The 26,372-nt window shown below is 37.1% G+C and overlaps 2 protein-coding genes across 2 annotated transcripts; one reads left to right on the top strand and one right to left on the bottom strand.

Annotated features, from left to right (window-relative positions):
• LOC109224296 lies at positions 953–2,014 on the top strand. Its single transcript, XM_019388885.1, has 3 exons — positions 953–1,303; positions 1,587–1,678; positions 1,765–2,014. The coding sequence occupies exons 1-3, from the start codon at positions 953–955 to the stop codon at positions 2,012–2,014; spliced, it is 693 nt and encodes a 230-aa protein (XP_019244430.1).
• Positions 7,493–18,076, bottom strand: LOC109223588 (nucleotide pyrophosphatase/phosphodiesterase-like). The gene is made up of 12 exons (XM_019387962.1): positions 17,734–18,076; positions 17,403–17,494; positions 13,064–13,139; positions 12,863–12,985; positions 11,822–11,914; positions 11,312–11,441; positions 11,017–11,098; positions 10,790–10,922; positions 10,067–10,272; positions 9,824–9,949; positions 8,771–9,080; positions 7,493–7,997 (listed from the first exon to the last, which is right to left on the bottom strand). Exons 1-12 carry the CDS (start codon positions 17,944–17,946, stop codon positions 7,692–7,694), a joined length of 1,890 nt encoding a protein of 629 aa, XP_019243507.1. The 5' UTR covers positions 17,947–18,076; the 3' UTR covers positions 7,493–7,691.

The following is a 26,372-nucleotide window of genomic DNA, read 5'->3' as shown; positions in this document are numbered from 1 at the left end:
TAAATTGTGGTTGTCATCGTCTAGTACTGTATAGTCGTTGTATTTTTTCATCTAGTATTATTGATTGCAGTGTGTATCACTATGTATCATTGTATTTCATGTCGCTCTGTTTATTGATGGAAAAGTTTATATCCTTGTCATAGGTACTGCCTAGTATGCATCAACAACAACTGTGATTGGTATTTTAAGTCTTCGAGCCTGAAAAAAGCAAATGTTTCCAAGGCAGAAATTTCAGCAAAGTGCACTCATGCCCCCTGAAAGACAGATCTTACGCACAACGTCAAGCTACTGCAAAACTCATCGGCAGTCTTCTGATAGACAAGTATAAAGACCCAAAAACAATATACACTCCTAATGACATAATTGGAGACATGAACAAGCAGTATGGTCTTCAGATGACATATATGCAAACATGGAGATCGAAAGAATATACAGTTCAAGTACTGAGAGGGAACCCAAGCGAATCATATGAAAAGCTGCCAAGCTACTTTTATATGCTGGTTCTTACAAATCCTATGTCGGTGGTAAATTTGAAAAAAACAGAGGAAGACTTATTCATGAATGCTTTCGTTGCACTATATCCATCTATAAAAGGATGGCAGTATTGCAAACCGGTTGTTGTTGTAGATGGAACTTTTCTTAAATCGGCATATAGAGGAACATTATTGATAGCATCAACACAAGATCCAGCAGGTAATATCCTACCACTCGCATATGCTATAGTAGATTCAGAGAATAATGCTTCTTGGGAGTGGTTTTTTGCGAGATTCAAGGATGCATTTGGGGAAAGGGGGGAATGTGCATAGTTTCGGACAGGCATGAAGGCATTGAAAATGCAGCGGCAACATTGTATCCACAAGTACCTCATTGTGTCTGCATATGGCATCTATGGAATAATGTAAAAAAAATTACAAAAAAAAACCATTTGCTGCTCAAAGACATATTCTTTGTTATGGCCAAAGCATACACAGTTGAGAAGTTTGATTACCACATGGCAGAGGTAGAGAAAATTGATAAGAGGGTCAAAGATTACTTAATGAATGTTGGGTATGAAAGATGGTCGAGAGCACATTCCACTGTCAACAGAACATTGACAATGACTGCAAACATTGCGGAGTCGATCAATGCAGCGCTCAAGGCTGCTAGGGAACTCCCAGTACTGCCTTTGCTAGACTACATAAGGCAATTGATCGAACGATGGAATGTTACAAACCTAAAGAATGCAGTGGAGTCATTCACTGATCTTGGAAAAAAATATGATACAATGCTGATGGACAATCTTGAATTGTCACATCAGATGAAGGTATGACTGGAATCTGTAGATACTTGTGCATAGAATATGTAATCATGCCAAATTCATGGATCTGTTATATCTTGAACCCTTTGTGTGATTCTGTTAAACTAGTGTCCACCTGCACAAAAGCAAAGGCTTTCAATTTAATGTAGCATTTATGCCTACCCCACTGTTGAAATATTGGTTGGTTTGACATGATATTAAGCTATTTTGAATCTTGTAGGCTCTCTAGTATATGTATTTTGAGGGCATCTGCTTTTTCACCACTAATGATAGTTGATAAATTTTGTAGGTGACCCCTTCCACGAGTTACTTATATTCAGTACTTAACAAGGGTAAGCAGAGAATGGTATTCCTAAAAGATCGAACTTGCAGCTGTAGAAGGTTTCAGTTAGATGTGCACATGCTTGGGCAGTATTAAAATACAAATACATTGATCACATTGAGTATTGCTCGGTGTACTACACCAGGAAGTACCTATTAAAGATCTATGAAATTCCAATTTATCCGGTTCCTTATGAAAGCACATGGAAAATTCCTGCAGAAGTTCTAAATGAAAAAGTCTTGCCACCAGATGTGACTAAAACAATAGGAAGGCCAAGGAAGGGGAGGTGCAAGCCAATATTTGAAAGGCAGCGAAAAAGGTCGATTTCATGTGGACAGTATGGAGAAGAAGGTCAGAACAGGAAAACTTGTAGAAATAATCCAAAGAGAGGATGAAATATGTCAAATTTAGAATTACTTGCTATTTTACTTTACTGAATATCATAGAGATTTAGAAGAATGCAATATATCAAGAACTATATCAGTGCAGAATGTCATTTGAATTTTAGATATAAATAAATATTTGACCTATCATTTAAAATCGTGTTGCAAGTTTATATTATACATATGTTTGATTAAAAAGAAGTTGTATCAGCTATGTATCATATTTGTATCATATATGTATCGCTTGTGCATCACATTTGTATCATCTATGTATCGCTTGTGTATCACCTATGTATCTCTGTGTATAGGCTCTTACTCATGCCTGTATTTGTGTAGTAACAAAGCCAACTAATGGAAAACAGTCGTAGCAGCTAGAAAACTATGCAAATAGTTTTAGAAATTTGCAAATAAGAGTGGCTTCATCATTACATATTTGAAAACTGTGTATCATATGTGTATCATATCTGTATCATATGTGTATCATATCTGTATCGTGTATGTATCATGTGTGTATCTGCAAGAGACAATGTATCACAAACTACCGTATATTTTTCATATCTATAATTCACAACACAAAACCAAGGGAGAAAACACCAAAATAAACTAAACTGCAGAAATCCAATATCGCACTGAAACCCATTAAACCTTTATAACAGAGCAAACATCTCATTTGCCATACAATTCTTAAAAGTATTCGTAAAATTCAAATACAAACAAATCTGATCCGTCTTACAATAATGACAACATAACAGAACACAATACAAAAACAAAATTATAGAGTTCATCCTACAACAATGACAAAAGTAACTACTTCTTCTTCTTCCGCGACTTATTCTGTCGACCAATAATCTCATCATCACTTTGCGCGTTCAGTTCCATCTTCTTTCTAACATAATCCCACAAGAGAGCACCAAATCTGCGCCGGTGTGCATAGGCATTGAATTTTTTAGGAGACGTCTTATCCTCAATTTTTTAAATAGAAATGCGTGTGCAAGAAAAAATGAGGCAGCAACACAGAATACTTGGCCATGGTCTTATGAACTTTGGCTTGATGAGCAGCTCTACCGCGCATAGAGTCATACACATAAATGCACCTATCCTTGAAGGTCATCACAGCCATTATCCAATGCCATTGTTCTGCAACATTAATTGGCATTAAGACATGCTCGATAGTGTGCCATGGAACATTGGCATCCAAGACAAACCCCTGAATATACTCTGCAATGACATGTTTCGGAGTGCACACATCACTGTCTCCATATGTATCAATAAATGCCTACCACAACTCATTAATTTTCTCGTCGAAGTACCAATCTATGGTGGTGAATGTTACAGGTAGGTCTTTGTCATACCTCCCCTTCTTCCTCAGATAATAGAACAAAACATCAATGTGCTGAAACAAAACATAACAAATAACTAATCACTAAAGGCTCGTAAGCTTTAAGCAGCTACGGTTTTTCAAACCAAAATCACAGAAAACAAAGGAAAATGAATGCTCACTGCTATGTCTTGTGCCAGGAAATAGCAATTAATAATCTGTTCTAACTTAAGAGGACTGAGTGTTCATATGTACACTGGCTAAAATTTTAAAAAAATACTGCAAAAATAAATTCTTACATACCGAGTCATCCAAGGGCTGACCATTATATGCCAAAGTGTGAAACCATTTTTTGTCTTCAACATGAAATACACCAAGATCATAAGCAGGATTGAGTTCACTAACATGCTTCGGGTAAATTTCATTCCTGGTAACATATATACACAAAGAGTACAATGATTTGATATAAAATAATGCTATAAGTGACAATATATTAAAATATAAAACTGAAAAAAATTCAGAAGTTGGAAACATACTTCTTTCTGGACTTCCCTTCTTTGACCCACGCAGCAAATACATTCAACAAAGAGCTGTTAACGCCAGTTCCGATCCTTTCGCTGCAACAACAACAGTACTGGAACCTGAATCAAACACAGTAATGAATGGAGACTGCACGGCCTTTGCAGGACATCTCTTTCTTTTTTCCATTTGCGGCGATACTTTAGGAAGTAATTCAAGATTGTACAGAACCATCTCCCCTGCCGCCTCATCAACACTTGCAGTCGCACAAACAGCACCAGTCAACCTTTTGTTTCTCAAATTCTTCCTCCATCTCCCCTGCCGCCGCATTAACACTTGCAGTGGCACAAACAGCACCAGTCCGGGATTCAGGAACCTTTTGTTTCTCAGATTCTACCTCCGTCTCCCCTGCCGCCGCATCAACACTTGCAGTCACACAAACAGCACCAGTCCGGGATTCAAGAACCTTTTGTTTCTCAGGTTCTTCCTCCGCATCTGCAATCTCACCAATATCGCCAGCATGTGCTACATCTGGTGTGAAAGTTACTTTAGCAACAAACATGTCAACTTTCACACTAGAAGGTCCTTCCATAGCATTGACACCTAACTGATCTGCTACACTAGTATCTCTTTGAGAATGTGGAACATCTTTACCTTCACTTCCACCAACCTATTTGTTTAAAAAAGAATCGAATTATCAAAAACAACAAAGAAAAGAAAAGGGAAAAGTGCAGAATGCACAACTAAACACACCTGACAACCATCCATTTTAACATCTTCATTGCCACCAAACTCCATATTGCTCACAAAATTATTATTGTCTTGATGACCACTGGTGTCTTCCTCTGGATGTGCACCATATTTGACTTCGCTTACACCAAGCTATTTTTAAAAAAAAGGATATAGTAAGTTAACTAAAAAATAAAAAGAAATGCACAATGGAAAAGAAACACATACCTTAGAATTTATCAACTCAAAGACCTCCTTGAATTTATCAGAAACATATTCCATGAAGGAATTTAACTGCTTATGGAGCTACAAGATGAAACAAATAAGAAAGATAATAGACTTTGAATATACAATTTAAACTATACTTTCAAAAAAATATATAAAAAAGACCAATACATACTTGCTTCACATCAGCTTTCAACTTCTGCAACTCACGGTCATAATCAACAGNATAAATATTGTTTGACTGTTAAAAGGTGTTATGAGATTTTCACTGCTTATTTATATTCACTGATTTTGTTAGGCCCCTTATAGCTTAATGTTGTGACTTACGTGGTTTTATACTACTCAGTCTTCATTTATTTTTATTACTCACTGAGTTGGAGTACTCACTTTACTCCCTGCACCCCTGTGTGCAGATTCGGGCGCTACAGGTCCTGCTCCTGAGGGTTGATAGTTCCAGCAGGTCTTCGGAGATTTACTAGGTAGCTGCTTGGCGATTCGCAGCCCAGTGCACTCTCCCTCTATTTCAGTTTTCTTTTGATTCAGTTATGTAGTAGTGGATTAGACTCTAGACTTTTAGTATTGCTTTAGATGCTCATGACTGGTGACACCCCGATGTCGGGTTGTGTTGGTTTTTAATTCCGCAACTTATACTGTTATTTTGGGAGTTTATTTCTATAATAGACTTGGTATTTGTTATTTTAACTGCTTAAAGTGAATTGGTAGTGTGTCGGCTAGCCTTGTCTTCACGAGAGGCGCCACCACGAACGGGTTTGGGTTTAAGGTCGTGGCACACCAATCCTATAAAACCCAGACTTTCCCCTCAAGCTGTCCCTCACCGACTTCATTAAAGCTCGAAACGCAATCTTATCCCATGGAAACGACACATACTCACCACTCTCGACAAGATGGAAATCACGTTTACTTATAAATGTCTTCTGAGCCTGAGTGGACATTAGAAATGTTTTTATGAAATAAATGATTGCAATCTTAACTGCGTCTTCATCAGACTGCCATTTCTTCTTCTCAAAACAACCAATAAGTGACTTCTTTGACACCACTTCAAAACCGGAAAAATAAGTATCCACCAACCTATTGGGTCCACTGAATTTACCCTCAACATGTTCATTACCACAACAGTTTAAACCACTTACAATACCAAATTCTCGAAGACCAAAACGTAAAACACATTCGTCATTCAATTTCACATAAAATTGATCACACTTATCTTGAACCAACTCCCTAAACATTAAAGAACGAATAAGTTGTGCCTGGATAGCAACTCGAGGTAAATCAAGGAAATAGCCAAAACAGCTTTCCCTAAACATCTGAAGCTGGACATCAGTCAACTTTGACTGTAAAATCGATACAATGTCCACATTAGTGTATGATGACCAATGAGTAACAGGAAACGGCTCACCAACTGAAATATAGAGCTTCCAAGGCTACAAATACATGACACGAATTAAAAACAAACAAATACAAACTAAATCCAAATTTTAAAAGAAGAGTCAACAATAGAAAAAATTATAACTGAAATTGTATATACCTTACAAACTTTGTCAGGAATTTTAACTTTTTCTGCCTTCTGAACCTTGTTTTTTTTTGGTTTGACACCCAAATTCACTTCGTCCTCCACGACACGTTTTCTCTTACATTGATCAGCATCCATTATAACCCTCTTGCTCTTCTTTTTCTCAGATTGTCCAACAATATCCTTTCGAGATTCTAACACTTTAACACTGTCAGAACGATTTTGTCTTCGCATATTTTGTTCATCAATCGATTTCTCAACTAAACCCGGGGTTGAATGAGGAGATAAATTCATCGACCTAGTTTCTCTTCTCATGTTGCTCGATTTCTCAATTGAAACCGACTTTGAATAAGGTGATGAACTCATCGAACGAGTTTGTCTTCTCATATTGCTCTATTTCACAATTGAAACTAGGTTCAATGAACAAAAGGTTACGGAAATTTGTGAAGAAATTAATACAAAAACTCGACCAAAACTTACAAAATCAGTCGCAAAAGCCTAAAGAAAAGCAACATCGATTCTACAAAAACACATGCAATCAGAAAAATATACAAAAATAAGAGGTTTTCTACTCCAAATTACCTGGAATCAGACGAAAATAACCGAAAATGTATCTTGTTTTGTCGTCAATTTCAGCAATTTTGGTTGAATTTAGGAAAAAAAATCGCAGAAAGAGAGAGAGAGAGAGAGAGAGAGAGAGAGAGAGAGAGAGAGAGAGAGAGAGAAAGAGAGGTAACTCGGTGTTGTATACGAAAAATAACGGATACAAAAAGTGACATTAATTGAAACTATTTGGGCCTTTTTTAGTAGATATTTTGTTTTGGGCTATTTTTTATTAGGAAAGTTTGTAGAGTGACATAGCTGGTAATTTCCCAAATGTATTCCCAAAGATATTAACAAAGGATAGATAACAAAGTCTGCAAATTGAATAGTGTTCTAATAAGACATTTAAATATTAAAATTGATGATAATATTAATATTTTGGTATTGGATTAAATAAGTCATACAGAGTTAAGAGTTAAGATATTTGTAAAAGAAATGACTTCCTCCCATAAGATAGATATATTTTTTTTTTTTTCGAAATTAAGAAAAGCTGGCGGTTTCATAATTACATCCAATTAACAGGAGGCAATATGAAAGACAAGGAACATAATAGGAGAGGGGGGAAAAAGACAAGATTTAAATACTAATAGCTCTAGAACCAACATAAATAAAGGTACTCTTTCACCCCTTTAGTGAACCTACCCGACGGGAATTCGAATTAGCCAGGTCAGCGGGCTTCACATACTAAATGGTTAAACAAAAACAAAAAAAGAAAACTTAAAAGGTACTTATTCCTTGCTACATACACTTGTAGACACATGAATTTAACTAGCCAAAGTAGTTGGTTCACAACCATCATGGACACAAGCTAAGACATCCTTATAGTCTCTTGAGACTGTAAAAGAATCATACACCTTACCATCTCTGCTCTTCTTGTACTCAAAGAGAAGGGAAGATTGGTTAAATGCTGTAAGTTTGACAAATCCATAGTCATAATCTTTGAACACACTCCATGTGGTGTTAATGGTTGTGAATTGATTCAAATGGCTTCCTCCACCACCAACAACAACATGAATTGTTCCATTCACTACGCCCGAGTAGTGTGACGTCTCCTTGTTCACACATTGATTCTGTTCATACAACAATTTGACAACAATAACTGAGTGATTTTTCAAACATCTAAGTGAAATAACAATATCATTTTCAATATTGCTGCAAATTCTAGTTCTTTTACTTTCAAAGGGTTGTGCATGTTTAGTAGGAAAAGGATTATGGTTTCAAGAAAAACTTTATACTAGAGGTGGCTATCCAAAGTCGTTATTCAAATATCGTTAATGTCAAAACTATCAATATGAACAAATAATGATGCGTTCTACACATGAAATACTACAAGTGCATGAACTGCAGCATCGACAAATACAATAAAGTTGTACAACTGCATAGAAATGCCACAAGGAGAAAAGGATAATGATCAAATTCTAGTATATGTAGTATGAACAGAAGACCAACAGGAGTATGGAGTTTTTGTCACTAATTGAATTACGTTAAAAATAAGATAAATGTGTAAGATCAAGTAGAGTCGAAATCAGTAAATAAAAGGTAAGCCTGGTGCACAGAGCATTCTGCGTTCACGCAGAGTCCGAAAAAGGGCCGCACCCTAAGGGGGTGTGATGTAGGCAACCTACCCTGATGCAAGCATCAGTGTCTGATTCCACGACTCGAAGCCGTGACCTATTGGTCACATGGAAACAACTTGATCGTTGCTCCAAGGCTCCCCTTCGGTCGAAATCAGTAAATATTGCGAAAAGGAGCAAAAAATAGGCAAATTCTACAGGTAAGACATTGCCTAAATAAATCATAGTTCTATAATACCCACTTTATGTGTAGAAATATAATTGAATACCTGATAAATTGGGCAAACTCTTTCATAGTTATGGACATGTCCAAAGAATGCCATATCAACCTTATATTTCTGCCAGAGTTTTTGTAAGTGCTCCCTTCCCATAGGCTCTTCAAATGAGCCTTCCTTAGCATACCAATCATTGGAAGAGTAACCGAGAACACGATGAGCGGAGAAAATCAACCATGGTTGTTTGTGTCTATTCGCTGATGCAAAGCATTCCTCAAGGAACTTGTATTGTTCAGATCCCTCTCTCCAGTCATGTTCAGTGTCTCCTATGCAGAAGTGGAACATGCCATAATCGGCTGCATACCTGTCAACAAGATACTCACTCCATGTCAAGACCGACACGTTGATTAAATTAAACTGCAACAATAACAAACCTAGTGCGGTCCCATAAGTGGGGTCTGAGGAGGGTAGTGCAACATTACCCCTACCTTGTGAAGGTAGAGAGCATTGTTCCGATAGACCCTCGGCTCAAGAAGCTTGTAAAGAGAAGAAAAAATAAGGGAAAGCAACATGACACACTAGTTAAATGAAGGCAGGCACCTTCTAATTTCTAATCCACATGGAAATGATGAAGTTTGAAATTTCTGATCCAGATTTAGAGATTACTTTTCTTATACTCCTATTAATTTTTTATTGTCCAATTCTTGGTCACTAAATATTCATTCAAATGCTTCTTCAACAATTAATATATAAGTTTGACAGTCCCATAATCAGTGAAAATCTTTTCAAGACAGAACCCAGGAAATTGATGGCTTATCGCCTTGGTGACTGCACTAAAGCACCACTTAAGGAAGGTGGAGCGTGCAGCCGTACTTAACTTCAGGAACTTAAGGTACCTCAAGCAAAATTTGACAACAACTAACATCTAGTTATCTTGAATTATGCACCCAAGCAGTTTACCTAAGAGGTACCCTAATACACATGATAAACATGAAAGCGGGTTATCAAAATTTAAAGTTTCTTTTTCTCCTACTCAATGCCCTTATAATCTTTCCACATAATATCATCACAAGCAATAAAAATGTGTTTTTTAGACGAATCGCATACCAGAACTTAGCTCTGTTTTCTGCTGGAACGTAGTATAATGTTTCGGCTGGTACACCACATTCTCCACCTGAGTCCAGACCAGTGTATAATGATCCGCTGTTCTCCCAAGTTCTTTCATGATTGCCACTGCAAAACAAATTTTCGTCGTGCTCACTAGAAGAACAAAAACTATATGAAATATAATATCAAATAATTAAGAGCAGACTATCCACAATGACAAAGGGATCTTGATGATGAACAGACCTTGCAATCATGAAAGGTACTTTCGATGTTATCGGTTCCACTTGTGCTGTAAATTGGTCCCATTGTGAGATATAGCCGTTTGCGTAGGGGAGATCTCCAATAAGGAAAACTATGTCAATGTTATCAAGGTCCTTAATAAGGGTGTCTGTTGTCATAAGTGAGCCAGGCTGATAATTAGCATACTCATTCGAACCATCGCGTTCTTGCTGAAACAACAAAAAGAATTAAAAAAAATTGTTATCTAATGTACACGAAGTATTTTAAAAGTTTAAAGTTGAATGATCATAAGCCAAGTACAAGGAAGCTTGGTAATTTAGACTTGGATGCTAATGCAAGAAGTGAAATAATTAGATGCTAGTGCAAGAATCCTCTCTAAGTAAATGCAAGTCTTTTCAGTTACAATGCTCCGGTCAGTCTTTTCTCTTTTGTTTGATAGGGCCAACTTATTTTTCATAGTAAAAAAACATTTGAATTTTGGATGGCATATTAATATTAATATTAATTGTATGTTTGATGCACACGTCTCATCCTCCCATAAAATCAGACATAGTACAGCTATATGTTTTCGTTTTCCTTCTTTATCGTTGATCTGGAAACTGACCATGATGATTTTATGTGTGTATGCTGTTTCATATATCGGAAAACCACATTCTTCAAGATTTAGAAAAGAAGATAAAATAGATTTGCATTGTATTAGAAGAACAGGTAATAATAGTAGATTACCTTCCCCATATCTCCAAATATCACAACGCGTTGCAGTGACTCTTGTCCCGGAAATGGAGGAGATTTAAATGAATATTGCTTGCTCCAAACAATCGAGCCATTGTTTAACAAGTGAGCCAACTTGTATGTGTACCTGAAATTTCACAAATTAAGAGCTCAAAAAAGGATGTGTATCTCAACAATGAACTAACTTTCTGATAGAGAAATCGGCCACTAGAAAAACTTACACCATGTTTGGCCACAAATCTTTCAGGAAACTAGTATGTATGAATCCAGGATCGCGCCATCCCACACTTCTAGCAGGTGTTCCTACAAACGCGTTCATAACATTATTCAGAATGAAAATGCAATTGAATGCATAATACTAAATCAATTCAAAAATTTCACCCTCTCCTACTCTATCTTCAACTTCAGGCAGAATACATGAATAAGAGGAGGAGAGTAAAATACACATGAAAAGGTGAACATCAGGCATGCATTTTTCAACTGATCAAAACAGTTGTTGAATAAAAGTCCTCATACCACACATGCTGTTCCGATGAAATGTCAGTGTCCCTGCTGGGGAGCGTTGTGTAGCTTGGCCCTTCCAACCCCATTCGACGAATGGAACAGCCTCGTCTATGTTGTAACCACTTGTCCAGGTAACGGTCATCTAAAAAGGGGGAAAAAAGCCACAAGTTAATCTCAAGATTTGATACGACCACTGGATAGGATGCTTAACAACTTAACATGAATCTCCAATTTGCAGGCTGCGGTGAAAAAAAGGGCGGCCCGGTGCACTAAGTTCCTGCTATGCACGGGGTCTGGGGAAGGGCCAGACCAGTGACAAAGCAGAAATTCTAACAAGGGGATTCAAAATAATGAATCAATTTAACACGTTCTCCAATTTAAGGAGTTGATACATCAATTACCTTGACACACTACTACATTCAATACTGTTACTGAAGGCCCTGTAATAACGGATAAAAATGGACATGCATATCTTAACGAAAACAGAATACGCTGAAAAAATCATAGCAATATAAAACTTACTATATCCCATGACTTCCCAAGAGCAAGACGCGGATAAAGAGGCGCTTTCGGATTGGCAAACGCGATGTGATTTGAGATGGCTATCAACTTAGGCTGTAACATACATATGAATCTATTAGTTCAAATCCAAGTCTCAAGAAAGTTCCTATAAAGTATAGCAGAAACAGAAACTATAATGATCATTGGCGTGAAGTAAAATGTCCTATAAAGCTCAAATACTTACCCAACTTGGAGAAGCTGAAGTAATTAACTTAGACAACAACAGTTTGAGTTTCATTGCGAATTTCCAATTTATAATCATTCTCAATTAGTTCAACTTACTTGTCAACTAACACACTTGATTTTAAACAAAACAAAGGAAAATACCTTTCTTAACTATACTTTTGAATTATTTATAAGGTAAAGTTAATATACAAAAGTTTCAAGTAAAATCAATCACATCTCCAACACATTATACACAACTTGATATGTCATTCTTCTAGGTTGCCTAATTTCAAATGGATTTAAGTTATATATTCTGACAGTATGAATAGGGTATTTTAGCGCTCGCTACTAAGGAGAACTTCATTCTCGAGACTCGAACCGAGACCTTGAGTTAAGAGTGGAGAACAATTATCGTCCCACCAAGGGCACTCGCTACCAAGGTGAAACTTCAGTATCGGGACTCGAACCGAGGCCTCGAGTTAAGAGTGGAGAACCTTTATCGCCCCACCAAGGGCACTCTCTACCAAGGTGAAACTTCATTCTCGGGACTCCAGACGAGACCTCGAGTTAAGAGTGGAGAACCTTTATCGCCCCACCACACTCCATAGTCGAAATACAACAACAACAACAAACCAATAGTTTCTCACAAGTGGGGTCTGGGGAGGGTCAGCCTTACCCCTACCTCTGAAAGAGCAAAGAGACTGTTTCCGATAGACCCTCGGCTAGAGAAATGAGAGCATGAATACATGAGAAATTCAAATGCCAACACACACAATAATAAAATCAATATCAGCAAAGGAAACATATATAATTTGCAGAATATGGAAATACACTTACATTAGACAAACCGCCAGAGAAGAAGGCAAATGAGAAATCCCCACGCTGGTTAATTAACCGGAACTTAAGTGAAGTTTTCCCAGTCCTTGTGTAATTGACATTGTTGTAATTTGCAAATTTGAACTGTAAAAAAAGAAAAAAAATTATAAATCCAGATCATTTGAAGTCCATTAATATGGAAGTATAAGTTGTTAGACATACCTTTAAGGGGGCAGTACATAAAAATGGAGCACCAAATTGTTGTTCATCAATTGTTACTGGGTCACAAATTGATTCACTGCAGTTGAATCATTTACTAATTGCTAGATTAACAAAAGATAAGCAAGAGTAAATTTTCTAACCGAGCCAATTAAATTATGGTTTATTTGGATCTCAAACTTTTTTTTTCCACTCTTTTCGTTATCGACATAAGTCGTTTAGTTTTGAGATTATAATTTTTGTTTCTACCTTCAAATAGTAAAGAACATGGCACTGAGGGGCGGATTTAGTTTTCCGGCGAAAAGGTTTTCGCCGGAAAACTATATTGTACATATAAGGTAAAATTTAGTTTGTAATTTTTTATATTATATTTTGAATCACATTAACATCGTCCAAAAGCATAGCTTGATGACTTCAACGACAGTTCTAATGTTCTAGTGGTAGAACACCGATAACACTTAGAGGTCGTTTGGTAGCTGGTTAGAAGAAAGGTTATTCATGTATAAGGGGTAACATAACTTATACCATGTTTGGTAGGCAATAGTTATTTTGTATAAAATTCTGCATAACTAATACCATGTTTGGTTGACATTTTTCAATTATGCATAAATAATACATGTATAAGTTATGAGTCAATCTGTGTATTATTTTATGCGGGGTAGAAGATGGAATAACTAATACATGTATTAGTAATACATGGATAAAATACTGAAATGACAAATTTACCCCTATCACTTTACACATAAGGCTTCCTTATTTCTCCGCCAACCCGTCAACAGGTTTCACTTGCTTTCACTTGCCAACTATATACCTTGTCTTCTCTCATTTTTAAAGAACAAACTAGCAAAAGCAAACTAGAGAAGCCACTAGAAAATGGAAATACCAAAACTAAGAAGTGAAAATCAAATATGTCTAAACTTCACATAGTTCAGTAGTATGACGAAGAAGTGAAAGTAACACCCAAAGTTCCTAACTAAATTGTTTCCTACATAAATGGAAAGAGAGAAAAAACAATGCAAAAGAAGGCCAGGGGTATAGTTGTAAGCAAGCATTTTACTTTAAAATTTATATAATGTATATCAATTTCTAATACAACAAACCAAACATTCAAAAAAATAATCTCTGCATAACTAATACCTGCATAACTAATACCTGCATAACTAATCCCTACATTACTTATCCCTGCATAACTAATCCCTGCATAACTAATACATGTATAACTAATACCTGCATAACTCTAACCGGCAACCAAACGACCCCTTATTGCATTAAATCAAATAATCTAATTTTAATAAAAATTAAGTGAAAACATATTAATAAATCATAATTATATAACTAAGATGTAAATAAAAAATACATATTTTATATTTATTGGTATGATATAAATAACAAAATACGGCAAAACATTTACCTAGAACATAATTACACCGGTATGACTAACCGGTAGATTAAATTTTTAAGTCACGTGAAAAGTATGAACAAAAAAGTTTGCGTGATAGATAACTCCCAAAATGTTATAACAAAACAAAAGAAATGATTAACCTAAAAAGTAAAAGAGAAAAATGAAATAAAAGTGGCATGTGCGCTCCAACTTTCGGTATTATTTTTTCCGTCCCAAATTATTTGTAACATTTCTCCTTTACGCACCTCTTAAAAAACAGTAATTATAGAAAATTTTAGACTATTTTACCCTTATTTATATCTTAAGATATAATCTTTCTTAATTAAATATTTACTCTATTTATGAGTTATTTATCTTTCAGAACAATTACTATTAAAAGTAAAATAAAAAAATTATTAATTTTATCTTAACTTCTAAAATGACAAATTATTTGAGTAACTATTTTTAGCATTAACGATATATGATTTGAGATGAAGGGAGTATTATTTTTTTGGGTGTTTCCTATTTTTGGTTGACTATAAAATATCTTTTTGGTCTTAATCTGCAGCTATTTTTGGAGCAACATGCACTTTCACTTTTTATTTTATTATCTAATATTGGGGTTGCTAGTGGACTGCTAGATAAAGAAAGAGTACAACAATATGATCTTTAATTTTAACTTTTTTGATTTTTTAAAGTACAATCTAAAGTAGCACAACTTTAGTGGGCGTTTGGAAATAAGAATGGTAAAATTTCAAAATACGGTGAAAAAATTTTTCAAGTGAAAATGCTATTTGAAATTTAGATTTATATTTGGACATGGATATAATTTTGAATTGTTTTTTAAGTTTTGTAAGTGATTTGAATGAAAATTTTGAAAACCAACCTTTTGAAGTTTTTCAAATTTTCGGAAATTTTTAAATTGCATCTTCAAATATAAATTGAAAATTTTATGAACAAACACTGATTTCCGAAAAAAGTAAAAAAGGGAGAAACAATTTATGTCCAAACGGCTCTTAATTCTTTGGCTCATCAACTTTAATTTAAATATGAATAAACGATGACAGATGTACGTGTAATGAAACAGCGAGTACATCCAAACAATAATACTGTAGCAAAAAGTAAAATTAGTACACCACTAGCTTTAAATTGAAAAGGGATAATGGACACGTATAAGGGATTAAAGATAGAGTTATCAATTAAATGATAATCAAGTTACTTATGAAATAATTATAAATAAATTTATATAAATATTATTTAGTTATCAAAGAGATGATAATTAACCTATCATCACATATATTAATTTTTTTGAAGGCCATCACATAAATTATTAAACTACGTTAATACTGTGAATTTTTTATAATATTAGTGTACAGCACCAAAATCGAAAAAAAGAGTTAATACCTTGTGAAACTCAAGAAAGAATATTCTCTCGTTCGATTAAAAGCTTTTCCCTTTGTCACAAGTCAATAAAGACATCTTTCATATTGAAAATATATGTAATACGTTTTGTGCATTATTTCTTAATTTAAAAAGAATTATATTTCATAATACTACTCTGATCTAACACTGGAAATCAATTGAATTGGCACTCGAAAGTTAAAAAAAACAGAGGGGTAGAGTACTTTGAATAAATTTAGGGGTGGCAAATGGGCGGGTTGGGTTGAATTTGGGCGGGTCAACATGGGTTAGGTCAATAAATGGGTCATTGCCCAACCCAGCCCAAAGTGTACTTGGGCTAAGATGGCCTGGGTGGCCTGGGTGCGTGGGGAGGGAGGGAAGAGGGTGGTGCAGAAAAAGAAACAGAAAATTAAAAATACAAAAAAAAAGTAATTTTTTTTTTAAGGGGAGGAGGGTTTTGCGGGGGAGGGGGGTGGATGGTGCAGCAAAAAAGAACATAAAATTGAAAATACAAAATACAAAAAAAAAAGGGGGGGCAACTAAATAAATTTTTATATAAGTTGGGTTGAGATACCTTTTTGTTTTTGGTGAGTTTCATGGGTTGTATTTGGGCTGCTTAATGGGTCAGAATGGGCTATAAAATATAATGGGTTAATTTGGGATCAACCCAAATTGACCCATGAGCTAAAATATTTGTAACCCAACCCATTAATCTCTGGGCGGGTTAGATGGGTTTGGGCTCAAATTGCAACCCCTTTGAATATAGTAAACTTGAGTAATTTTCGGATCGTTAAAGGGCCAAATATATTCCTATACCATGAAAAAAGGTTTAAATATACCCCTCGTCATACTTTGGTCCAAATAACCCCTCTTCCGTTAAATTTGACCCAATAATATTACGGCATGGTATATTTGTACCCATGAGGGATATATTTAAACATTTTTACGCTAATTGCTCTGATCCATTTGCTTATTCTTCTCTCCTTTTGCGCTAGACCGAGTTCGTTCATTGTCATTTGTAGTAGGGGGTGCCTGATCGAATTGATCAGGTCATTTAGGAACAAGGTTTAAGTCTACCGGTCTGTTAGGATGCCTCTGTTGCATACATCACTGCACTTCCACTTGACACCTATCGTAATGATAAACGGCTCGTCTCGTCGTGACCTTCTTTTGAATTCTCAAAAAAACTTTTGTCGCTTCATCCCTGCAGGGGCAGAGAACCCGTCCTTGTCTTGTCCTTTCTTCGGCGCTACCTTTTTTTTTCCAAGGGATGGGGTTGGGGTGTATAATAATAACCTTTTTTTTAAGGATGACGGGGAACAACTCCTAGGTCAATTTAGGATAAAATGTTGGAATATCATGGGCATCCGGAATTAAATCAAAAAGGCCCTTTTAACTCAGTGGTAGAGTAACGCCATGGGTAAGGCGCAAGTCATCAGTTTAAATTCGATAAGGGGCTTTGTAAAACTCCAATCTAGTCTCATAGTATAGGGGTATATTTGGCCCTTTTCCGTTTTCAAAATTGTATGAATTATCTATCAAAAGGGATCAGAAAGTTACTTGAACTTTGCAGGAGAAAATACTCCAACCCAGTCATCATTTGTGGGCTTTGCATTCTTGAGGTTTACTGTAACCCATTCAACATCTTCACCCTATAATCATCCAAATTTACATGTTATAATTCCACTGACAAAAAAGGGAGGAAAAATGAAGAAGAAAATGTTGGAATAAAATAACAAACGGGTCCTAAAATACACCCCTTAATACGTTCACCGAAATTTTTAGTTTTACCACTGCTTCAATCCAACATTTTTAAGAGGTGGAAAAAAAAACAGAGAAAAACAAGAAAATAGTAGAGCTGCAGCATGAAGATCAAGTATGTGAAAATTACCGTAGAGCCGAGAAGAGTAGATCCAGCAACTTTAATGGAGGCAGATTTACGTAGAGCAAGAACAGTTTTGTGTATTTGAACTCTTGACAATGGCTGTTCCCCTTGGCTGAGGTCATCTTCATGGCGTCCCAAACTAATATATTCTTCATCAGCTAAAACAATAGTACTATTTAAAGCCAACAGCCAAAGTAATAAGTAGAATTGGTTCCTCATTTTTCTCCCTAATTCACTTTCTTTTGTGAGAGGAGGCGAGGCAGGAATAGGTGAGTGGAATATTTAGAATTTATAGACATATAGTACAAGAAAAAGAGGGAGAGGGAAACGATTGAATCACATGAATAATTAAGTGGGCGTTTGGATATAAAATTGTGAAATTCCGGGGAAAAAAATTTAAGGCGAAAATAGTATTTGAAAATTAGAGTTGTGTTTGGACATGAATTCAATTTGGGGATGGTTTAAATTTTGTGAGTGATTTGAAGTGAAAATTTTGGAAAGCAATTTTTTGGAGTTTTCCAAATTCTGAAATTTAATTTCAAGTGAAATTTGAGTTCATCATATTCAGACACTGATTTCGGAAAAAAAGTAAAAAATTTTCGAAAAAATGATTGTTTATGACCAAACGGGCCCTTATAAATATGAACTTAACTTATTCATAATCCCTGGTGGAATCAAGATTTTTACCCAAGTAATTTAGAGCCCGTTTGGATTAGCTGATTGTAAATAGCTGATAAGCTTGAAGTGTTGAAAAGCATTTTTAAGTGTTGAAACTGATTTTTTAAATAAGCATTTACGTATTTGGATAAACGTGCTGAAACTGATAATAAGCAGTTGATGTGCTTGGTAAAAAACTGCTAATAAGTTATTCTCTTATTAAAATGACTAAAATATCCTTAAAAACTTTACAAAAGATTATAAAATAAAAAGTTTCTTTGTAAAAAAAAAAAAGATAAACAATGAATATGGAATGAAAAGAAAGTTAAAAAATTTATTTTGCGAAAAATATTTTGTGAATTAGAAAATATTATTAAGGATAAACTAGTAAAATCTTGGTCAAACTAAAAGTGCTTATAAGCTAAAAAGCTTTAAGTTGGGGGTGATCGACTTATGACTTATGGCTGATTTTAGCTTATAACTTTGGATGTTTACCAAAGAAAGAATTACAAGAAAATACACATGACTTCATACCATAACAAAAAATGGCTCATGTTTTTAAATTTTACTCTACCTAACCCATATTGTACATACTTTGAAAGCATTAGCAAATTCAAAATCTGTATTCTTACAGCCATTGCTTCTAAAAGCTATGGAGTTAAATCAGTGTTCACACAATCATTGTTTTCACTCTCTATTCTTCTCACATCGTACATATTCTTCAAGGGGCCGTGTATTTTTTGCTTTTCCCCCTGTTTGCAATGTCAGAAAATTGAAGAGTAGAAGTCCACCATTGAAGGTCATTCAAAGTTTTGCTTTCGAAAATAGAATTTTTTGACTTTGTTAGTTGTTTGGATTGAGTGTTGTTCCAATTGATTGAAAATATCAAAAGGAGTTCAAAATTTAAATTTGAAGTGATTTGGAGTAGATTTGAGCAAGATTTGAGTTAACTTTCAGAAAAGACGCAAGGTAGAAGACGAAGTCAGTTTTTTGTATAATCTTGTATAATAGTGTATATGAGTGTATAAACACATATTATACACTATTATACACCTTTATACAAGCGTTTGTAGACGAACTTCTTCCACGATTTTCAGTTACAATTCTTATTCAAAACCAGTCCAAATCTCCATTAAATGACTTCAAATTTTATATACAACCTCCTTATACTATTTCGAACAAGTCTAAATAACACTCACTCTAAAATTCTCACAAAATCAAATTCGAAATTTAACCCACATATTTAAGCTTGTTAAAAATCTAATTTTCACCACCCAAATGGATTTGGTTTGTTGAACTAATATTGGAGTCACAGTTACTGATTAAAAAATTAACTTAAAAGCTTGAGCAATCTTTTTTAAAAATTAAATAGTAATTTCGAAAATCTATTGAAGTTGAATGTTGAGTATTAGCCTATTATTTTTGGGCTAGTTAGTTGTTAATTGAAATATGGGCTATAAAATTAAAAAGTAGGGAGCTCAGTTGTTCTTATGTGAAATTTTCCCTTTACCAAACGCGTATATTAGCCAAAAGTGCTTATAAGCCAGTTTGACCAGCTTATAAGCTTAGCCAAACAACCTCTTAAAATATTTAAAAAAAAAAAAAATTAAACACAGAGACAAGCCAAGGAGATTTAGGCTTGGCCGGTTACTCGAAATTCTCGATTATTCCTAACATTTAGTATAATAATTTTGATCTTATATATACAGTGTAATTTTTGATGTTGTTGTGAGCCCCTTTATACTCCTAGCTCCGCCCCTAGCACAGTGATAATAGAAAGAAATTCTACACACCTGTTATAGTACCCATCTTATTTTCTAGAATACTAATCCTAATTTTTATGAACAATTTCCTTTTCAGGTGATAATATAACAATATTAAACGCCATAAGATTATAAACATTAGATGAATGAATAATTGACGGTATAATTGTTTTTTCTTGATTGATGGTATAATTTACTATGCTAGTTATTGTAGGACGTGATATGGAATATATCGGTATTATCTTAATGGCGGCTGTAGCTAGCAGCCCAACTTGTCCAACGCACATTCAAAGAAGTTCTATGCATACGTTAAACATTTCATAATATAATATAAGTGCATTTCATTATTTTATTCAATTGGTTTTTTATTATTATATAAATTTGTCCGTACAGACATTTTAGAGAAAAGCAAAAAGTCTATGCTTGAAAGATACAAAGATTAGACTAGTCTGTGACAATTCACATGTTTCTGGTATGTATACCATATGTGGTGCGTCTTGTATACGGTCAAAATCATATGCCCCCGATTTATAAGCTCAAGGTTCCGCCCTAGGCCCGAGTCCGGGAGAGGTCAAGTTCGAAACCGGTGGACCAGACTCGAACTCGAAGACAGAGTGCAATGCCCAGAGACAGGAGTTCGAGGAATACCGAGGCCAAGTGTGCTCGACCCCGAAATAGTACCGTTATAGATTTGTAACAAAATGAGCTAGATTCCTGCCACGTCCCCAAGATCATGGCGCAAATCCCGGAATAAGATTGTACGATTCCGTACTAGGAGGTTAGACAGTTGTAACAAGAATATTCCCTACTGTAAATAGAAATATTCCTTATTTAGGGTTCCCCTATTATAAAAAAGGGACCTCAATCATTTGTAACATCATCTTCTCACTGAGAAAAGAATATACTCTCTACCTTTTTCGCCTGCTTTTCATCAGCATTGTCCTTTAGCTCTATTATTCTTACTTTGCTTTCATTATTTAATCGTTCTTATAAGACCAAGCCTACCTCGAGGTCCTTGGGCTCGAGGTCACTGCTGTTGAGTAACATTGGTTTGATTCACTTTTCTCTTTCGTTTCTACTTCATACTTCTTGCTTATTAATTAGTATTGAATTAAATCACGTATCTTTAAAACAACAAATCAAATTTAATTGTTACTCGTATTTTCGAGGTAAATAGTTTGGCGCCCTCTATGGGGCTAAAGATAATATTGATTATTTCTTTACCGATTCTCATTACACGTTATTTTTACACTTTTTCTTGTCAAGAATTTTTTATTTTCAGGCTGAAACATGTCTAGCTCACAAAATGCACCTGTTCAGGACAACGAAGGTCTTGGTGAGAACAATAATGTAGGGGTCGGTGTACCACCGGTAAACCCTGGGGAAGTGCCAAACATGGAACCAGTTGATGTTGGTTCTCATATTGCTATAAACACCAACCTAGGCACAGACCCCGAAGGGAGTGTACGCAGGGATGCTCGACCAGGGGACCAAGGACCACCAGGAGTAGGAGATGGGGGAGTCAGCCTCCAAGTGAAATTTGAGATGTTGCAGGCTGAGCAAATCGCCATCGCTCAACTTCAAAGTAAAGGTGTTAATCGGGCCGGGCTGACCCACTAACAACCCGGTTCAACCCGGGTCAGCCCGGTCCAGCCCGTTACTGTAGCAAAAAAAGCGGNAATTACTTGAAGAAGCATTCTATTTATATCAAAAACACTTTGCGTCTCAAAGAAGTCTACTAGTATACGAGCTCTACACTTATAATCCTACGGGAAACGGCTCAAGAGCCAAAGCATAAAAGCACCCCCGAATACTCGAGGACTGCCATTGACAGCCAATACACCCGAGTCACCAAAAACTCGGACTCATAAGACCTCAAAGAGGCATCCCCTCGAAACAAAGGCCAAGGGCAATATACTCGGGGACTAACTTTTCGAACAAGTTCGTAAAGTTATCAGGTAACAAGTCCAAGAGACATTCCCGAAGGCTACGGCCGTATTAAAGACTACGGTCATGTAAAAAGGCTACAGCCTAAATAATGCGGCTCGGAGACGTCCGACTTCCGCTATAAATCAAAGGCCTTCAAACACTTTGTAAAAACCTACTAAATCAGGCTATCCTCGGCAAAAGCAAAATATAATGGGCTTCAATAAATTCAGCCCTCAAATAATTTGATGGGCTTCGATAAATTCAGACCTCGAACAATTTAATGGGATTCGATAAATTCAGCCCTCGAACAATTTAAAGGCTTCGATAACATCAGCCCTCAATACAACCTCAAGAGGTATTCGATTATCAGTACACAAACAAGGTCCCGAAAAGTCGAGCCTTCGGAAAACTCAACGGGTACAAAAAATACATGCTAAGGCATGATTAAATTTTCACTGTCTTTTAGCCGAAATGAGGGAAAAATTATATAGCCATTCTACAGACCGAATTGGCCCAACTTAAAGAGCCTAAGGGCCAATCTAAAGAGCCTAAGGGCCAACTTAAAGAGCCTAAGGGCCGATTATAAGAGCCCAAATGCCAACTTCGAATGGATTAAGGGCCAAAAACTTATAGTTTGAGACTCCGTTCTCACTTTACCCGGACTCGTGAGTCACGATATCCCAAGCTCACATCGGATCGATTTAAACTTAGCTCGAGGATTATTATATCTATAAAGATCTAAGGGTTAACTATATCTCGAGCCCAAACCAATTCTCAGACCAATCATTGAAGTTATACAAACGAAGTACTCCATAAATAAAGACAATATAAAATCCAGCACAAGTCAAAGATGAGAAGAAAAGTTCCCCTTATATTTCCAAAAGATGATTACAAAAGATATTTACACAAGGGACACTTGCACAAAAACAAAATAAGGAAATCTAAAACTACTTCGAGGTCACATCTTCAGGGGACGTATCTTCGAGAGCCTCACCCTCGGGGACTTCATCTTCATCTCCTTCACTCTCGGAGCCATTGGCTGAATCATCCTCATCAGAAAGCAGAGCAGTAGCCTCCTCTTCCAAGGTCTTCGCCTTTTCAATGTCGGCTGAAAGATCAAAGCCGCGAGCATGCACCTACTCGAGGGTTTCCCTCCGGGTCTGTCGCCTAGCATGGTCGAGTGCACATGATAACCTAACTTCGGCCGTAGTGGAGATCTCCTTGGCCCGAGTATTAGCTGCTTTGGCGCAAGCTCGATACGAGGACATAATTGCCTCAGCATCAGATTTGGCCTTAGCCAGCTCAGCAGCGAATTTAGCCTTGAACTCCTCGATTTCGCGCCCTCGAGCCAGGCCCTCCTCCTTCACGCTTTGGAACTGACGTTCGAGTGATGCCAGCTGCTCTCGAAGGGTTTTTTTATCAGAAGAAAGATTGTCCATGCTTTGCCTCCAGCCCAGGGTTTCGGCCTCCTTCATCTTGAGCTCCTCTCGAAGCTGCTCCACCAGTTCTCCCTTTCGTTGAAACTGCAAAATAAAGTTGTTAGAAGACCGAACGAGTTGGTCCATGACAAAAATTCAGAGGGAATATTACCTTCTCGGTTCGTTGTTGACAAGCCTTTGCCAATTCAGCTCGAAGATTGCTGATTTCCTCCTCCTTCTTGACATAGAGGGTTTTAAGACTGTCCATCTCTTCCGAGATCTTCTTAAGCTCAGCCTCACATCGAGCGAGATCAGCTCGAGACTTGGAAAATGCCCTTTTGTGGAGCACCATAGCCTTCATGAAAGAGGGGAAAAGTTAGATTTGGAACTGCAAAAGCAAAACGCAGGCGTAATTCTAAAGGAAAAAACTCACTTATTTTAAGAGTCGACGAGCCTCATCAAAGATAAAAGAAGCATCCGGGTCGAGGCCATCTTCAATCCCCGCAAGGCATTCTCGAAAGATGTCATGCCCTTCGTGGCTCGCCCCCACTTCAGAAGATTTCATATTCTGAGCATCTCGGATTTGCCCCTCGGAGAACTCGGGACCAGGCGGTGAGTCATCCACATTGATTACCCCAAGTGATCCACTCAAGGCATTCTCTTTTCTTTGAAGGGGTTCGGGATCGGGCCCCTCGGCCTCGCCCCCCCCCCCAAATGACCTCTTAAGCGAGGTGACTTTTTACTGCCAGATGGCTCGGGAACTTTGTTTGAACTCCCCTTGGAGATCTCTTCGGCTCTGGAATGAACCACATCAACCATCACCGGCTCGACGGACTTCGAAGCACCGGTGTTTCCTCTTTTACGAGCTACCAAAAGGCAGTTGTCATCTTTTTCTTCTTCCTGATTCCGAAGGCGTTGGGCCATTTCTGGAGATAAGGGCACCGTATCGGCCTTGGACTTTCGAGCCGCGCTTTTCTTGGGCTTCGAGGGATTTGCAGGTGACTCCCTTTTTCTTTTCTTTTCTTTAGAAGGTTTCAGGATCTCTTCTTCACCAGCCGGGTCGGCCGCATAGCAACGATGTCTCCGAGACCTACACAAAATCGAAGTAAGTATTCCACTAAGGAAGTACAAGTAAACAAACAAGAGAACTCACCATGATTTTTGGCCTCCCATCGGCCTTTGGCTAAATCTCGCCAGCAACGCTCCGAATAAGAGGAACTGGAAGCCAGTTTTCGAACCCAGCCTTCAAGGTCTGAGACCCCACCGGAAAACCAAGCAGTAGCTGCGCCGTCGGAAAGGGGTTAGATCAAGGGAAAAGATAAAATCGAGAAAAAGAAGAGAAAGCGGGGTATAAACCGACTATGTACTTACGTTTCATGTTCCACTCCTCGGGGAACGACATCCATTAAGCAAGAATCATGTCAGAGGTCCTGATCGGACAAACCGACTCATCCACCCTCGGTCTTTGTCCTCATCGATACTGGAGAAGAGAGATTTCAAGGATCGGCGTTGTAGTTTTATCAAGCCACCGCGATAAAGTCAAGGATTGTACAGTCTAATCAGATGGGCGAGGGTGAAAGGCATCCCCTCGACCTGACTAGAAAAGAACCTGATCAGATGACCTATTCGCCAGAATGAAGGATAGATCTGGCCAAGCGTCACTCGGTATCGTTGGCAAAAGTCGAGAATAACTGGATCTATGGGACCTTGAGATGGAAATGCAGGGCCCAGCGTGAATGGGTAGGTATACACGCTTAAGTACCCCGCTTTATATGTAATGATATCCTCCTTGGGGGAAGGGATCACTACTTCTTTGTTCTCCCACATGCAGTCCTCCTTAACTTGCGCGAGCTCGTCCTTGGTTATCAAACTGACATATCGAGACATGGGCTCGCATCGGCCTGGTGTCGATACAGGTATCTCGATCTTGAAATCGGATGTTATTTCGCATGGCGTAGGAATGCACTCCTCAATACGAGGGGGCACTACCGGTTTACTCTTGGTCGGTCGAGAAGATGAAGAAGCTTTTTCTTTTTGGGGAACCGATTTAGAGGTCTTAGCCATTATAATGCGGAAATTCAAGAAAATAGAGAATGTTGATAATGAAGTAAGGACTAATAGAAGAGAAGAGAGAATTCGGAGAAATTGAAAGAGCTACTGAGGCTTTGAGAACAATATGAGAATAAAGTTTGCAAGATTGTGAAGTTTATCTATTTATAGAGGTCATTCAAGCATACTGGGGAAGCCAAAAAGCCGACTGTCAGTCGCCTCCAATCAATGACTTTGGGAACCACACGAAAAGCAGCCTTTTAGTCACTTCAACCGTTGACGTCACGAGATTGGCATCAGGATCGAGGCGTCAAAGATCAATTCGTTTTTTACCGATCTATTTCGAGTTCGAGCATAGTGTTCACTCGACTACTAAGCCCAAGGGCTACCCGAGTTTGAGAAATTTCTCACTCGGGGACTACAAAAAAGCCTAAGGGCTAACTTTATTTCAAGTTCGAGCAAGTACTTGCTCGACTACTAAGCCCAAGGGCTACCCGAGTTTGAAGGAAGTTCTCACTCGATGATCACCTACGAAGCCTAAGGGCTAACCTTATTTCAAATTCGAGACCTTGCTCTCACTTAACTCGGACTCAGGAATCCCGATGTTCCGAGTTCACATCAAATCGATTTAAGCTCAGCTCGAGGATTAACAAGAGCCTTAAGGGGTATTATATTGATCGATTAAAAACCTAAGGGTTTATTATGTCCTGAGTCCGGTATTTGGACTAGCCATTAAAGTTATACAATCAAATTTTTCACAAGTAAAGACAGAATGTAATTCAACACGAGCCAAAAGGAAGACAAAGGGATCCTTTTATATTTTCAAGAG

The sequence above is a fragment of the Nicotiana attenuata genome, chromosome 3 (assembly GCF_001879085.1).
Source record: "Nicotiana attenuata strain UT chromosome 3, NIATTr2, whole genome shotgun sequence".
In the NCBI taxonomy this organism is placed as follows: domain Eukaryota; kingdom Viridiplantae; phylum Streptophyta; class Magnoliopsida; order Solanales; family Solanaceae; genus Nicotiana; species Nicotiana attenuata.
This window is presented reverse-complemented; position numbering and strand designations above follow the sequence as displayed.